This window comes from Protopterus annectens, chromosome 16.part0 (assembly GCF_019279795.1).
Source record: "Protopterus annectens isolate FY-2018-M chromosome 16.part0, PAN1.0, whole genome shotgun sequence".
NCBI classification, from domain to species: domain Eukaryota; kingdom Metazoa; phylum Chordata; order Ceratodontiformes; family Protopteridae; genus Protopterus; species Protopterus annectens.
In genome coordinates this window covers 860,382,578-860,399,450 of record NC_056750.1, presented here as the reverse complement: position 1 = coordinate 860,399,450, position 16,873 = coordinate 860,382,578, and the positions used below count along the sequence as shown (strand labels likewise).

At 43.8% G+C, this 16,873-nt stretch overlaps 1 protein-coding gene across 1 annotated transcript in view; it reads right to left on the bottom strand.

The window, feature by feature from the left end:
- Window positions 1-16,873, bottom strand: part of SUPT16H (SPT16 homolog, facilitates chromatin remodeling subunit) — a 3,088,153-nt gene that overhangs the window by 2,511,951 nt on the left and 559,329 nt on the right. The window contains exon 4 of the mRNA XM_044058195.1: window positions 5,516-5,662. Coding sequence (XP_043914130.1) covers window positions 5,516-5,662 — 147 coding nt within the window. The remainder of the gene's footprint in view (window positions 1-5,515; window positions 5,663-16,873) is intronic.

Here is a 16,873-nt window from a genome sequence, read left to right as displayed (position 1 = left end):
CTCTGCCAAGTATTCCAGGATGTTAGCTATGTTTACCTGTGACACATTCTCTCCTTTTGCAGTACTCCAAATGAGGTATCTTTTCCATTTTGCTGAATAATTTTTTCTTTAGGGTCTGCGAGCCTCCAAGATAATGTCTTTAACCCTTTGAGATAAATCTGGGTTATTTGGTCTTATGCAATGTTCCAGGCAGCCAGCTGTAATGTTTTCAGGTTTGGATGCAGGGTTTTGAAGTTGTTCTGTGTTAACAGCAAGGGAACTAGGGGCAGAGGCCATGTTTGTTCCCGAGACATACTCCTCAGTAATGGGTACCAATGTTGCCTTGGCCAGTCTGGCGCTATCAGGATGATCCTTGGACGGTCTTCTTTGATCTTCAATAGCACCTTGTGCATCAAAGGAAGAGGTGGGAATGCATATGCTGTCAGGTTTTTCCAACTGAAAGATAGGGAGTCCACTTTCCAAGCAAGTGGGTGGTACGTCCTTGTGCAGAATTTTTTCAGTTGGTGATTGTGTGGGGATGCAAATAAGTCTATTTCTGGTAGTCCCCATTTCCCTGTAATGGTTTTGAAAATGTCCGGATGCATCATCCATTCGTGGGCATCCGTGGTAGTTCTGCTTAGGATGTCTGCTAGTATATTTTGCTTTCCTGGTACAAAAATTGCTTGTAACTGAACGTTGAAGCTCAGTGCCACATTCCAGAGGTCCATTGCCATCCGGCATAGAGGGTATGAATGTGTGCCTCCCTGTTTGCTGATGTACCACATAAATGTGGTGTTGTCCGTCCTTATCAGCAGTTGACCCTGTCGAAGAAATGGTCTGAATGCCTGAATTGCTAGTTTTACTGCCAGCATTTCCTTTTGATTTATGTGTAGGTGCAGCTGGTCTTGAGTCCATAAGCCTTGTATGCACTTGTCCAGCATGTGTGCCCCCCAACCGAGGTCTGAGGCGTCTGTTGTGATGGTCTGGCTTGGTTGAGTGCTGTGGAAGGGCAGTCCCTTGTTTGACAGGCCTGAGCCCACCATTGGAATTCTTGCTTCAGGCATGGAATTATTGGAATTTGGGTTTCTAGGCTGTGCTTGTGCTGAGACCATAAATTCCTTAGGTACCACTGTAACTTTCTCATATGTAGTCTAGCATGTGGAATCAATATTATGCAGGATGCCATGTAACCGAGAGCTTGCAGGACTTTTCTTGCTGTTAGTTGGTTCTGCTTTGTTAGTGCCATGAAGTAGAAGGGGAGTTACTCCTGTTTTTCTACTGTCAGGAATGCCATTTGTTTTGATGTGTCCATATCTGCACCCAAGAAGGCTATCCTTTGGGATGGTATCAGCCTTGACTTTTTTATATTGACTGTGTATCCCAGGGCTTGTAGTAGATGAATGACCCTTTGTAAATCTTTTGTTAATTTGTTTTTGTTGTCCGCTTGTAACAGGCAGTCGTCCAGGTAAGGGTAAATTTGAATTCCCTGAAGTCTGCAATGAGCAATTACTGATGCCAGGCATTTCGTGAATACTCTGGGCGCAGTAGATAAGCCAAAGGGCAATGCTGAGAATTGATAATGCTCTGATCCTGTAAGAAATCTGAGGTATCTTCTGCAATTTGGTCGTATGGGGACGTGCAGGTATGCCTCCTTGAGATCTAGAGTTACCAGCCAAGACTCCTTGCCCAGCATGGGAAGAAGCTGCTGTAAGGTCAGCATTTTGAATTTTGGAACAATGAGGTATGTGTTTAAAGCGGACAGGTCAAGAATAGGTCTCCATTGGTTTTCTTTTCTTGGTACCAGGAAGAGTCTGGAGTAAAATCCTTGCCCTTGTTCCATAGATGGTACCCTTTCTACAGCTCTCATCCTTAATAAGCGAGTTATTTGTTGTAGAGCTTCTGCCTTCTGATTTGGAGGTAGGTTTGGCATTCCTCTCTTCCTTGGTAGAGTATGGAAGTGAAACCTGTAACCTTGGTCTATTGTCTGTAAAATCCATTTGTCTCCGGTGATGTTATGCCAGTTTACTGAAAATAAGGCTAGCTTCCCGCCTAAGGGTGCCTCTAGTTGTTCCCTGGTAGGCGGTGCCAGAGCCAAGTCACTGTGATTGTCCTGTGGAAGTGGTGGTGGCCGGATCTGTGGTTGTACCTCGCTGGTTGTTAGCCTGCCACTGACGTCCCCTGTAGGCACCTCTGGATTGACCCCTGCCTCTTGAGCGCCTATTCCTGCCTCTCGGTGCTCTGGAGGTGTTTGGAAAGGACCAATTCTTGGAAGGCCAGTTCCTGCTAAACCTTGGAGGCTGGATCTGCAAGAAATCCTTGACTGTCTGAACTGATTTTGCTTTCTCTTCCACCTTCAGCACCTGCTGTGCAGGGGAGCCAAACAAATTGAGCTTATCCATGGGAGCATCTAGGAGCTTTGATTTAACATGGTCTGGTAAGGACTGCTCTTTTAACCATGCATGTCTTCTGATCACTGTGCCAGTCATGGCTGATCTAAAGGAAGCCTCCAGTGCATCATAGCCGCATTTTAAGGAATGATTACTGACCTGCTGAATGTTATGTACCATTTCCTGTACAGATTTTTTGTCTAATGGTTCATCCGAGGACAGATTTTTAGTTAACTGGTCTAACAAATTCCTGATACTGAATCATGTGGAATTGACAGTTCAAGGCCCTAGCTGAAAGAGTAGCAGAAGTGTAAACCTTTTTACCCCATCTCTCTAAGGCCCTAGATTCCCTTTGAGAGGGGAGGGGGTTTTTGGTAGAGGTAGCTGCTACAGCCTTGGGTCCCTGGGAGATGGTTTCGGGATCTGCAAAAGGGGCCTTATACAAATGATAATGTGTGTCCGGAACCCTGTAGTACCTATCGGGCTTAGCAGGGGCCGGAGGGAGAGAATCAGGAGCAGTACAAGCATCATTAAAAGCATCCACAACAGTAAGTACTGGCGGAATGGCTAAAGGCCTATGCTGTGGCAAATGCAAAAAGGTTCTAAGCCTTTTCCTAGAGTCTGAAAAATCCTGGCCCTGCCATTGAAATTGTTCCCTCATAGCATGCAAGGTTTCCCCAAAAGAAAATTCCTCAGTTGGAGAGGCGGAAGGAATGGACTCTTCTGCATCGGAGTCCTCATAAGGAGAAAAAGGGCCCTCTGGAGGGTTTGAATTATCTGATTCATCAGAGGAGCCATCTGAAGAAACTGGCTCAGGGGGCTCTACTCTAGTCCTCTTCCCTGGAGGTGGTTGAGAGGCCCTGTCTGGATGTGGTTGGGATCCCCGGATCAAGGAAATGAGATCCTCTGCTAGACTAAGCATTTGTGAACTAGAGCTAGGCCTGTGAGAGGGGGTCTTAGCAGGCACAGTTTTGGTAGTGTTTGCTGCCTTGGCCCTGGCAAAGGCCTTAATCGACATGGATGCAGGAGGCCTAGCAGCTCCACGTGCAGGGGTAGAAATATCCAAAGGGATAGTATCAGTTAAATCCTGTGAACCTGCAAGAGCAGGTGGGATTTCAGTAGCAGATTCAGCCAAGCTGTATGCGGCCTCGGTAAGTGGCAAGCTTTCGGCCGAAGAACCGTGGACTCAGTTTCAGCCAAAACCGAGACACTCGCGGTTGGCTTAACCACGGTTTCGGCCAAAACCGCGGACCGTGAGTGTCGGTCCTTTTCCTTGCGCTTTTTAGAAATTTGCGTAGTCGGAGTATCCGACGGCATAATGTAAGCAAAAGCGGAGCCGAAAAACTCTTCAGCAAATTCCGACAGACGTCTAAGCGTTCGTCGGTTGAAAGAAGCACAGGCTAGACAAGCTGCTACGTCGTGGTCTGGGCCTAAGCAAGGTAAGCAGTAAGAGTGGAAATCTTTATGAGGTATTTGTTTCCCACAAGTTAAACAGTTATTCACTTTTTCTGACATCGGCTGAGGCAAGAAAGAGTCCCCACCGGGGTACTTAGCTTTTTAGAAGTCTTCGGTACTTGTAGTAATCTCTGGTTCTGACCGACCGGCACTTGCGAACAGCTTCTGCTTCGGGCGCCACGCGGCAAGAAAGACTGGGGAAAATGGCGTCGGCTGATGCCTTTATACCCGAAGAACTGCAGCTATGACGTCAGGTGAAGTGCGACACCAGCCGAGGCCAGACCCAGACTTTGGAATCCGGCCGACCGAAGGGCTGCCTGACGACAGGACAACCCATTTGTAAGGACTGCAGATGCATCCTTGAAGGACATCTGGCCAATTGCATGCAAGTAGAAGAGTTATCATCCCTGGTTTGGGGGGGGGGGGTGTGCAACTTCACACAAGTGCATTTTCCATCTTAAGGGTCACTGGTACAATAAATACATTTTATAAAATGCAACTCAAAGCATAAAACAAGGGAACCCAACCCAACTCAAAGCATAAAACAAGGGAACCCAACCCCAAGTTTCCAGACAGGATTAAAGCATACCTTACACCACAGCTAAGGCAAAACCTGCGCTACTTAGAATTTAATGACATAATGCTTTAAGTGTGTGACTGGCAGGTCCATGAAGCAGCTTCACAAAGTCAGCAGTTCAAACTTTTGCAAAGAGCTTAAGTGTGGGCTGGTGCTCGAGCAAAAGGGGTCCTAATATGCCCAGCGAGAGATGTATAGGGAGAGCTACAGTAAAACTTAATGCACAATACTTTCTTGGTCTCCTTTACTCGCATGGACAGAGGCAGGTCAGGATGCCTCAAGTGCTTCACCTGGTTATACTACTTTTTAGCTTTATATATACATCCATAGTGAATACAATTATACCACTGTTTTGTGATTTGGAGAACTACAATAGCCGGACAGAATGTTTAACAATTGGTGCAGAAACCACCGTGCACTTAAAAGGACTATACCTTAAAGGATATCCACCACCTGCCTTTAAAGACAAGATGCATGACCTGGGTACTTGAGGAGACACCTCGTATTTGTTCTCGTTTCCATAGATCAGAACATACTTGTCCCAATTAATTTCCAAGGGAATATCTAAGAATCCAAGGTACCTTACAGCTGTACTAGTCCCTTAACAGACCCATTAAACACTCTGCCCATATGCTAGTCCAGGCATAACTGCTCAACTTGAAATTTTCAACCAAAAAAATCCTTAAATGCAACTATCCCAATAGATTAGCACAACTCTTTATATTTAACAGCCTAACAAATGCCCAGAGATGACCAGTGTCTCATTTTGTTAACCATAAAGACCCAATCCTATTTTACAATCTATTTGCTCACAAAATAAGCTCTGCAAACTGTACAATAAACCTAAATGTATACCAACAAACAAGACTTGCTGGAAGGACATATTCCTTACTCACCATTTTCAGTCTCCAAGTTTGCTATTGCCATACTTAATTAAAATAAACTGTTTTTGAGAGAATACTTTCTCTAAGCATACTGTGCAAAAACTGTTTTAGACACGAGAGCTTAAGACTTTGACTAAAGCACATTTATAAGACATGCTCAAAAAAAATGCAACTACCAGGTTGTAGTAAAAAACAAACACCAAAGTTGTACTGGATTTAGTTGTTGAGCTTACCTCATCTTGATCGACTATCTCCATAACTTTCTCTTTGAAGAACTTGTTGAAGACCTCTGTGGTGATCCCAGCAGCTTTCTTCATCAAATTCATCTCAGAGTCCTCCTTTACTGCAATTGTGTATGCAACAGCTGCACTGATGTCTACCTGAAGGAAGGAAAAGCATTCTGTTACGTTGGTTTAAAGACAACTTGCACACTTCTTCCTACAACACTGTCCATAATTTACTCCATTTGATAACAGTACAAGGGCTGGCCCTCATATCCTTTACCATACCTATCCATACCTATAGGGCACCAACTGTGCTAACAGTGCAAAACAGAACAGTGGAATAAGTGGCAAAATATAAATCTTATTCAAAAAGGTACAAAACAGATATATTCGGATTCTCAAAAGTTTGGTACAGAAGATGACCACTGCAGCACAAAGTATACAAACAGAAAAAAATATTCTGAATGCAACACTTATAATACATACAGAAAACTATTCTGCATCATATTACGGCAGATGGAGTGGTAAAATGTTTATTTTCCTATTATACCATGATGTGAAACAGTGCTTTAGTAGAGCCTTTACTACAACAGCTGCTTCCCCTGGGCTTAGTTTCCTACCTGCTAGATGCAATATATATGCTTAGAGAACATTGCTTCGAGTTCAGAGGAGCACAGTGCGTCTTTGAACAAGCTCAGTTTCAGTGTATTTTTAAACTGCCCAGTGTACCTTCTTGTCTGTACACAAGGATGACTAAAGAATAGTTGTGTAAAATCTTACCATAACCATAGATGTCCCTCTCTTCCACGTTACAGCATTCTACTCCACCCTCTACAACTATTCTACTTCCTACTCCCATGTTGCAGTATTGTTACTGTAGGAGAGTACCACAGCTTAGGAAGGAGGAAAGGTGGAGGTCAAGGTAGAAGATTCCAGAAATACCTGCAGGATTACCCTAGAGAAACCTGTTCTGGGTCTGGAGAGGAGATCCAATTTGTAGCGTCTGGTAAAAATATGTATAGTGGACCAGGTGGCTGCCTCCAGGATGGAGGCTGTGTCTAGGCCTTTGAAGGCTTTGGAGGATGCTACAGCCCCTATTGGAGTGTGCTATCCCCTGAAGCAAGTCCTTTCCCATGCTTGGAGTAGCAGAAGCAGATGGTTTGTTTGGAGACTGCCTTTCCCAGGGCTCTGGAATGAAAAGCTACAAAAAGTTGATTTCCTAATGGTCTTAGTTTTGTGCAAGCAAAACCTTAACTGCTTGTGAACAACCAAGGAATGTAGTTCTCTCACTGTCATTGGTAGGAGAAAAGGTGGGTAGATGAATGTACCGATTTAATGATAGCTCATTGACCACTTTAGGGATGAAGGAAGGGTTGTTCCGCAGAGTCATCCTTGTCTTTGTGGATGATAATGTAGGGGGGGAGCACGCCATGAGTGCCTGCAGCTCTGATACCCTTCTGTGGGAGGTGAGGGCTACTAGCAAGACTGTATTGTATGCGCACATCTGTAGGGATGCAGAACTGGCTGGCTCAAATGGAGCCAGTGCGAGCTTTTAAAGGATAAAATTTAGGTCCCAAGGCAGTGGGATAGGCTTCATCAGTGGTCTAATATGCAAGACTCATTTCAAGAAAAATTTAACATCTAACATGGAGAGTAAAGGAGGTTCTAAGGGTAAGCAAGCAGAAATATTTATTTTATAACTTTACATTTGTTGACTAGGAAAATCAGACAATGCATGTCCATTTTCAGAGGCGGTCCAGGGAGAAAGGCTCCAGTTATATTCAAGCAACATTACAAAGTAGATAGAAGCTTTCAAATTACACAGAAAGTTGCAGACTTAACACTGACAAGTAGCATTCAAGCTTAATTCAGGTTAACACAGCTAGTACTAAACTTCACATAGATCAGTGTCAAAGCAAAAGAAGCTTCAGGTTTAAAATGATTACATAGACTGTACACACTTTCAGTTTTAGGTTTAAGCAGAACATAATGGTGAACACTGAAGAACACAGAATAGTTAACTTGGTTAAGTAACGGGAGAAACAGTAGATTGACTGGATAAGCAGGTTAGGTACGAGAAGCATGAAAGTGAAGTAGCTAAGTAAGTGGTAAGAGTAGAGGTATAGAGTGAGCATAGTCATTAGTGGGTACATAGCATAGTGATCTGGCAGTGAAACAAGTGCTGAACTAAGGGGAGGTACTGGAGTTGGAACTGGGAGGAAGCTACAAAGACTGCATTCGCTGGAGATGCAGCTGAAGTTAGTGGGTAGGGGGAAGCAGGAGGGGGAACACGGGAAGGTCAGCCAGGTGGGGAACATGTGCAGATCCATGAGTGCTTTAGGGATTATTTCAGGAGTCTTAAATGTAGCCTTTGAGACTGCTGAGGTAACAGAAGTGGGCAAGGAGTTCCAAATTTTGCCTATAGTCAGGGAAGAGGGAATCCCCTGCTGTGTTGTTTTTTGTGACCTTGATTAATTTTGTTACTAGAGCAGAGTTAACTGGTTTTAGCTTGTGGTTCTAATAGATAAGCCAAACATGGGGTTTTGTCTGGGAATAATAGGAGACTGGCCAAAGGACAGTTGAAATTTTAGAAAATTAGGGAATTCAAGCCAGTCAAGTTGTTTTAGGGAACAACAGTGGTGGTCACGGTAGGGGGCACGGGTCACAAATTTTGCAATTTGATTCTAACAAGTGAGCTTGGCAATTTAAATTTTGGGTAAGTTGGTGAGAATGGGTAAGGCATACAACAGGGTAGAAAGAAGGGGAGTTTGAGCAACTGTTATCCTAGCAGGTTGTCTTAGGAAAGGTTTGTTTATATAGACTGCCCATTTTTGATAGATATTTTTTAATGGTTTGGTTTAAATACTGATCAAATTTGAGGTAATCAATGGTAAGTCCTAGCAATTTGGTATGTGTCAAGGGAGAGAATGGTGCCATCTCTGGATACTATATTACATGGGATGGGTGTGGTGCTAGATCTGTTGGGTGTAAAAAGCAATAGCTTGTATTTTTTTTGGGGGGGGGGGGGGTTTAGTACTAGGTGTTTAAGAAACCAGTTTTCAGCGGTATGGAAGGCATGTTGGGTTATAGAGAGAAGTCTGAGGGTCACTGGCTGAAAAGACAACTGTGGAGACAGTGTATTGTATAACTGCTGCATCTTGACAGATGCTGTGGAGATGAATGATGAAAATGGAGAATAGAAAGGGGCATAAAATGGCACCTTCTGGGATTCCTGTGGTGATGGGTAGCAGTGGGGATAGGTTATTGTCCTATCATACTGCTTGTCGTCTTCCTTGTAGAGTGTTCTGAAACCAAGCTAGGGCTTGGTTACTTAGGCCAAGGTCAGTAAGGGTTTGTAATGGTTTAAGGTGGCTGACCATATGAAACTTCTTGGATAGGTCCAGAAATATGGCTGAGGTTTAGTTTGCTGCATGCTTCTGGTTGATTGGGGTTCATGAATAAGAGTAGGGCAGTGGTAGTGCTATGAGCTGACCTAAATCCATGGTGGGTAGGAGAGAGAAATTAGTTAAGAAGGTATGGCATATGTTAGTTAAGGCATTTCAAGCATTTTGACTAGTGAAAACAGAATGGTTATGAGGCAACAGTTACTGCAGTCAGTGGAGGTTCCATCTTTAAAACAGAATGGTTGTGAGGCAACAGTTGCTGCAGTCAGTGGAGGTTCCATCTTTATAGACGGGGATAATACAAGGGTTTTTCCAGATGAGTGGTATTGAGGTTTCTGAGATGGATCTGTTTAGTTGTATGGATACGGGAAAGGCAAGTTCATTAGCAGCCAGATGATGGAATTCAGCAGGTAACCCATCAGCTACTAGTGAAGTAGGTTTAAGTTTGGTTAGCAACCTTTTGACATAGTTGGTCGGGGATGGGTTGAAACTGGAAGGTAGTTTTGGGTCTAGCTATACGTTCTGGGTCATTAGTGGTGGCAGTCATAAGTGTTTTTTGAACAAGGTTAGAAATAGTTTTGATGAAGTATTTGTTAAACGTGTTTGGTATACTTGTGATTTCATTAGTGGAGAAAAGATACTGGGTCGATGGTCTGCCAGGGTGGAGTAAGTTACTTATTCCTGGCCAGCAATTCTTGGGGTTATTTTGATGCTTGTTTTGTAGATTTAGTAAATAGTTATTTTTATCTAGGAGAACTGGGTTTTTTTTCGTCTCATTTCTGAGCTTTTGGAATTGTACCTTAGCTGCTGGGGGTTTTGTGGCTCTCCAGATATAACAGGCTTTGTTCCTTTCAGAAATTCTCTTTTTAGTTGCCCTGGTACGCCAGTGGGCTGCTACTTTGTTTTGAGTTTAGTGGTACGAGCTGGAGCATAGGCATTTAGGATTTCTAGGAAGGTGTTATTGAAATGGTTTATGGCTTCTTCTAGGGGTAAAACTGTTATGTTCCAAATATGGTGTATATCTTGAATTTGTTGGGGTCCAAGTTTTTCATGATATGGGTTGTTAATGATCTGGGGGGTAGGATAGGACTGGGTTTTGAATTTTAATAGGAAAGTGGGTTGATGGTCACTGAGGGAGTCTAGGAGGACCCCTGCACGGTATGAGGTGTTGGTCCTACTTATCAAGATCTAGTCTAGGAGGCTTAGATTTTTGGATTACCTAGTCTAGTGCTAGTTGGGATAATTTGTAAGAAATTAGAGGTTAATACGGTTGGTGGGGTAATGGTAGAGTAGGTATTCCAATCTATGTTGAAATCAGAGGATGCTAGTTTTCTGTGGAAGGTTATGGTTTGTCCACTGTAGGAAGGCTTCTAGGGTTGGGATGTTGCCTGGTGGTATATAGTATGTGACAATACAGACTGACTTTAGTTGCTAAGGTAGAGTTTAGCTAGGAGGAGCTCAGAGTTGAAAGATGAGATCTGCAGATTAGTTGTGGTGATATTTAGGGTATTCTTACAGAACGGCTAGCTACCCTTTTTTAGACAGTCTATCTTGGCAAAGTACATTGTAACCAGTATCTAGAAATTCTTTGTCTGCTGTAGTGGGCTTTAGCCACAATTCAAAAGATACAGCAGGGCTGTAAGGTGGAGAGAACTGCATGCCGTAAGTGTACCTTATTGTTAACACTAAATATTTAAACAGAATTAGTAGGCTAGTTTTTGTTGTATTTGGTAACTGGTTTGAAGAAAGGGCAGCATTAGCCAGGGAAGTTTGCATAGTGTTAGACCCCGAATTAGGGTGAACATCACCTGCAATTATCAGTGATTTATACAATGCAGGAGTTTAGTAAGTTTAATTAGGAAGGCTATGTACTCCGCAGTAGGTGATCTGGGGCTGATTGGGAGTACAGTAAATGAGTTAGGTGTTGTTATAATGTTATGGTAGAGGTTTGATGATGTGTGCTGGCTGTAGTGAGGAGTGCTAGGAATATAAGTACAGGCATGTTTTGTAGGGCTAGCATAGGTAATTTTTAGTGTGGTGTGGTAAGAGGGTGAGGTAGAGGGTTCAGTCTTGCAATGGATAGGACAGTGAGTTTACATGAAAGCAGGGTGATTAGCTTGCGATTATGGGTGGGAATCATTGCTGTAGGTGGTAATGTGCAGGGGGATATAATTTGGAATAGCTTGGTGAGGGTGCCGAGAGGGAGTCTCTGGTCTGTGAATGGTTGGATGTGGGGTGGGAAGGGATGGCTAGGTATAAGACTAGAAATAGTGGGAGTGGGTGGGAAATGGGGGCAGGATAGGGAAGCAGTCAGCCCGCACATTAGCATGGGCAAATGGAGCGGGGCTGCTCGGAGGTCTGCAGGAAAGGATCCTCAAGAAAAACAAAAATCACCAAGCTGAAAGTAAGCTACCCTAAACGCAAGCTTTATTTTGTTGAAATATTATTAGAAGCCAGTGTGAATGATATACAATATGCTACCCTAAATCAAGCCTTATTTTATTGACATGCTACTATTAATCCACCAATAAGATAAACAGTAGATTGAATGTGGGGACCAGCAAGGCGCAGAGACAGGCTTTCAAACTGGGGGGAGGGCTTGGGAGCATGATAGGGTGCTAAAACTGTGGTAAGGCAGAGCTAGGACACTTAGTTCAGCTATGGCTGCTGTGGTGTTCAGGGATTTACTACTGAGCTAGGGACTTAAATGCAGTTAGTACCTTGCCAGCTACCAGTCCAGTGAAACAGCAGCAGAGCTGAATAACCCTATTAAAAAAAGAGCTGGTTTTCAGCTTACTCTTGAGTTTTCAAAACTTGCAGTAGTTCTCGGTGAAGGTTTGATACTTGACAGAGCAAGCAGTGGAATAAAAGATGAGAAATAAAGGAGCAGTCTTATAATGGAGACTGGTAATATCTTTTGCTATATAATGTAGTTAGCAGTTATTTGGGATAATAAGTGGAAAAAAATGAAGGTTATGACTACTGTGCTAAGGGTAAGAGAGACTATTTAGCTGGTCAGAACAGAGGTAATATTTAAGAGTAGGTCTGGGGAAGAAACAAAGTCACAGGTAGCCGAGAGAATAGGAGTTTCTTAGTATGCTGATAGTTCTAAGAACATCACCGCCTGATAACTAGAGGGACTGGAGAGAGAAATATGAAACTAAATATTTTGGCCGCCAGGTGGCACAGCATGCTGCAAATGGAAGCCAGTTATTAGTGGGTAATGGTAAGGTATGGTCGCAGTGAAATGAAAGTTAAACTTGTTAGACTGATACTGGCAGTCTGTGAGTCTTAGTATGAGAAGAGTGCTCAAATAGCACAGTAGAAGGAGGTCCTAGGAGGAGACGGTGACAGAAAACAAAACGATCTCGTCACAGCAATGCCGTATATTCCAAATGGTATGCTATGGAGCAAGAACAGGGTGGAAATAAGCTAGAGGACAGCCTTTGGGTTAATGGTAACAACACATTAAGTATAACACTTTACAAATTATAATTAAGCTTAGAGCCTAGCTCATTTGAAAAGAACTGACCGCTGTTGCAATTGCAGCCAGGTACTTTACAAGAAATAGCAGCAGCTCACTTACATCTGCAGAACGCACACAGTGGACTGGTAGTGCAGGGAAGGGTAATCTGCAATTGGAGCCCAACACTGAGGGATTTATAACCTCGGATGAATCAGGAGATAGAGGTGAGGGGTAAAAAGGGCTTTAGCAAAATGCAGATAGGTGCACTTTCACTGAAGAGTATGAAAGGCCTGCCTTGATAAGCTCGCACACAAGCCGAGACTAGGGGGAACATCAGCTTGAAAGGGATCCCTATGTCTTCAGAGACACCATTTGAAGAATATTTCCCATTTTAAAATGTAGGATCTCCTTGTGTGAGGTTTCCTGGTCTCCCTCAGGACAGAAAACATGTATTCACAGTAGTGGTGTCTGAAGGGTATTAAAAGTTTATCAGAGTCTTAGGCACAGCATCTCCAGGTGAGAATGGAAGAGAGTTCTTTTCTGCTATGAGAAGATCCACCTTATGGAGTAACAGTGATTGCCCCTTGGCGAGGGTAACAGAAAAAGGAACCAATGCTGCTTTGGCCAACAGGGAGTCAACAGCAAGATTTTTGGTATGTCCCTCGCACTTTTCAGGAGGGCCTTTTGAATGAGAGTAAAGGCAACCAGAAATCATCCTTTCTATGAGATGGTGAATGCACCCCACTCTCCAGGCTAGTGGGGAGTGCTCCTTGGTACAGAATATTTTCAGTTGTCTGTTCTTGGGGGAGGCTAATAAATCCATGTGACGTGTGCACCACTGGTGGACAACGTCTAGAAATACTTTTCTGTGCAGCATCCACTCATGATGCAGACAGAATGATCTGCTGAGTGCATATGCTTGGTGTCTATCCTGGGATGGGATGTACACTGCCTACAGAGATTTCATTAGGCCAAGTCCCAAATTTGCACTGCCAACTTAGAGGAGGTAGGATTTGGTGTGTGTGTCCCCCCCGCCCAGTTTGTTAATGTACCAGATGACAGCGGTGTTGCCTATGAAGACTTGTAGGTTGGAGGGAGAAAGGCTTGCTAAATGAACTGCAGTCATCTCCCTTACATTGACCTGTTTGCTCATGAGGGGTGCCTGCAAGCATTCTTGCACGTTGAGTCCCTTCATGGTAGCCCCCAGCCCAGATGTGAAAAACCTGTGTGCATATGTTGAGCTGATGTGGAGGGTAGGAGAGGAAGGCCTGTGTCCAATCGAACTTGTTGAATCCACCACTTCAACTCTGTTTTTAGGCAAGGTAGGAAGGGTATCTAGAGTCAGAGGGCAGCCGTAGCTTCCTCAGGTGGATCCTGGTAACGGTAGCATAGGTACAGTGGCTGCCGTAAGGCCCAGAAGATGCATAAATTGTCTTGCTGGAGAAGGTCCTGGAAGTGGTCTTTTAGGGACACCACTATGTCCTGAGGAAGGAAGGCCTTAATCAGGTCTGTCCAAATCCTGCATCCCAGGAAGAAACTGTTCAGCTCTGGTGAAAAGCACGATTTTGCAATGTTAAGGGTGAACCCCAACCCTTGCAGCAGTGACATCAAAAACTGAAGATGGTTTTTGTGTGCATTTTCTTTTCCTGCAAGAGTATTGTCTGGGTAGGGGTAGACTTTAATGCCCTTGGTCCTGCAGTAGGCTATGTTGGCAGCTAGGTATTTGAACACCCAAGGTGCAGTGGATAAAACCAAAGGGCAAGGCAGTAAAACTGAAAATAGGAACTGGGCCCAGCAAAATGAAAGCACTTTCTGTGGGTGGGTTTGTATGGGGATCTGGAGGTAGGCTTCTTTCTTTAGGCGGCAATAGTGGAAGGAGGGTTTGGAGGGATAGCATTCTGAATGGACTTTTAGAAAGATGTTTGGCAAGAAATCTAGGATTGAACACCATGGTCTGCCCTTTTAAGGTACTAGGAACAGCCTTGAGTAGAAAGCCTTTCCCTTCTTGGCCTGAAGGGACAGGTTATTTCATTAAATGAGCCAGGTGGTCCTGGATAATGTGAGGAATTAGGTGCAATTACTTTTTTTGGGTGGGAATAGAACTTCCTGTGGTGTGAGCCTTTCTAGTCAAGATAGCAAATATCACTTTTCTACTACTGCCAGAACCCAGCAGTCTGAGGTGATGGTTTTCCAAAGGGGCAGAGATGGGATTAACAGGGGGAGGTGGGCAAGGCAGTCATGCAATCTTGGTATTTATGTCCTAAAAAAGCAGTCTGTGGGGTAGGCTGAGATGAGGCGGGCCTGGAATAGTTAGCCTCCTGGTTCCTTTCCAATGCCTAGAAGGGGTCACGGTGGAAAGGATTCTTCTGACATAGGTAGTCTTAGCTGGGGTGGTTTCTGAAGAATTTTGGTACTGGAGATAATAGAAGGTGCTTATCTTAAAGCTCCTTGCTCTTCTCCTGAAAATTCTAAAAGGTTCAGCAAACTGCTTTCCAAAACACGTGGTTGTGGTCTAGTGGGGCATCTAGAATTTTGATTTTGAAAACTTCAGGTAAAGGTTGTAGTTTAAGTCAGGAGTATCTGTGAATCACAGATGCAGCAGACCTTCCAGAAGCCTCTGCTGCATTATAACTACATCTAACAGTGCCTGGCTACCAGGGATGCCAGGGTCAGTTTTGATGCTACTTCTCTCTTGTTGGGAAAAGTCAGGCAAGGAAGGTAGAGTAGAAACTTGGGATTCCAAAGCATACTTAATTATATGGGTTTAGTAATTAATGGCAATGAATACTAGGATACAAGGAATAAACCTTCTTGCCCAGCCTATCCATACTCTTGCTATCCTGTTCAGTAGGCGGAAGTGACAATGATGGAATCTGTATTAATTGCTGGTCTGGGGCTATAAGCTATCACAACATGGTCTGCTGGGGAGGGTCTTAATAGAAATTTGTAGTCATCAAGCAACTTGTACAAACCATCAGGTCTCTGGAGAAGGTGGCCGAGAATTAGAATTTTTAGAGGCTGCAAAAGCATCTATAGGTAAGCAGAAATATCTGGGGGGTGGCAGGTAGAGGGAGATGCAACCTGCAGCAGCTCAAAATATCTGAGTTTCAGCCATTTGGGAAGTATCCCATTTAAATTCTTTCATTTTAGTAAGTCTCCCCAAAAGTAATTTCTTCTGGAGGAGAATCTCCCTCTGTAGACTCATCAGGGGAGTAGCATCCAAGGGGAGGCTATTTGCGATGAGCATGCAACACTCATCTGATGAGGAAACTACCTTTCCTTCTTCCCGAGAGATTGGAGGAACGATTGAAGTTACTGAGGCAGGTCTTGGGCGAAGTACTGGGACTGTGGGAGGTGATTGGGCCAAGTACTGGGACAGTGGGAGGTGAGTAGGCAGACGGCCTAAGGGTCATGAGGGTCTGCATCAAAGACTAAGAGATTGCTAGTCAAGCTGACCATTCAGGAGAGAAAGATAAATGATTGCTCTTTCTTTTTAAAGGGGTAGTTTAGGGAGACAAAGAAGGCCTAGACTCCGGAGCCTGAGCTGAAGAATTAGACTGAGATTGCTGCATCCCAGACAGGTGTCTGTTACCCATAGACTTCGGTAGTAATAGACTGAATAACCTCATTGGATGTGCAGGCCAGTACTTCAGTAGTGGCTTCCTAAAGGACAGACACCGAAGTGGACTGCTCTAGCGGATGTTCCTCAACCCCTATAACAGAAGTTGACGGGGTTGTCTGACGGAGGAGAGGTAGTAAGCAGTGAAAGCATGGCCTTTTTCTTTGTGGCCAAATCCGGATCCATCCTTAGTGCTAACTTTTTAAACCTCTGATTTTCCAAATATAGATTGAAGACAGCCAAACAGTTTCAAAGTGTTTTAGGAATGAAGAACTGGCAGACGGTGCAGGAAGTATAGTCATATTCCCAGCCTAAATAGAATGCACAATGCTCATAAGAGTCCTTATGCAGAATTTGATGTCCGCATCAGCGTTTACCCTTCTTAGCAAACAGTGGCTAAGAACAACCAAGCTCAAGCAATAATAAAGATTAAGAATTCCTCAACAGGGTAATTCACTTTAGACATCTTGAAGGTAGATAATGATGCGATCAATCTGACTTTCAACTGCAGCAGAAAATTTCCAAGGTCTGTGTATGCACACATCACATTAATGGCCTCTGGTTTATAACCCAGTATGTGATTCTGCATGCACCAACAGAAACCAGGATTACGCTTTTGTATAGGAGCAGACGTTCAGGTCATATGAGGCGGAGAACACTGCAAAAATATTGCAACATGGGAACAGGACATCACAGGAAACGTCAATAAAGCTATATGCTGCAGTTTGCCAGTTGAAGCAGCAGCAACACAGTGCAACTCCTCTCATGCTTACAGCCTTCCCATGGATATGAGGAGGTGGTTACCAGACCATTGTTATTTGCCAAGTACAGTATTTCATATATTAACTTTCAACAAAGGACTGTACATTCAAATCTTT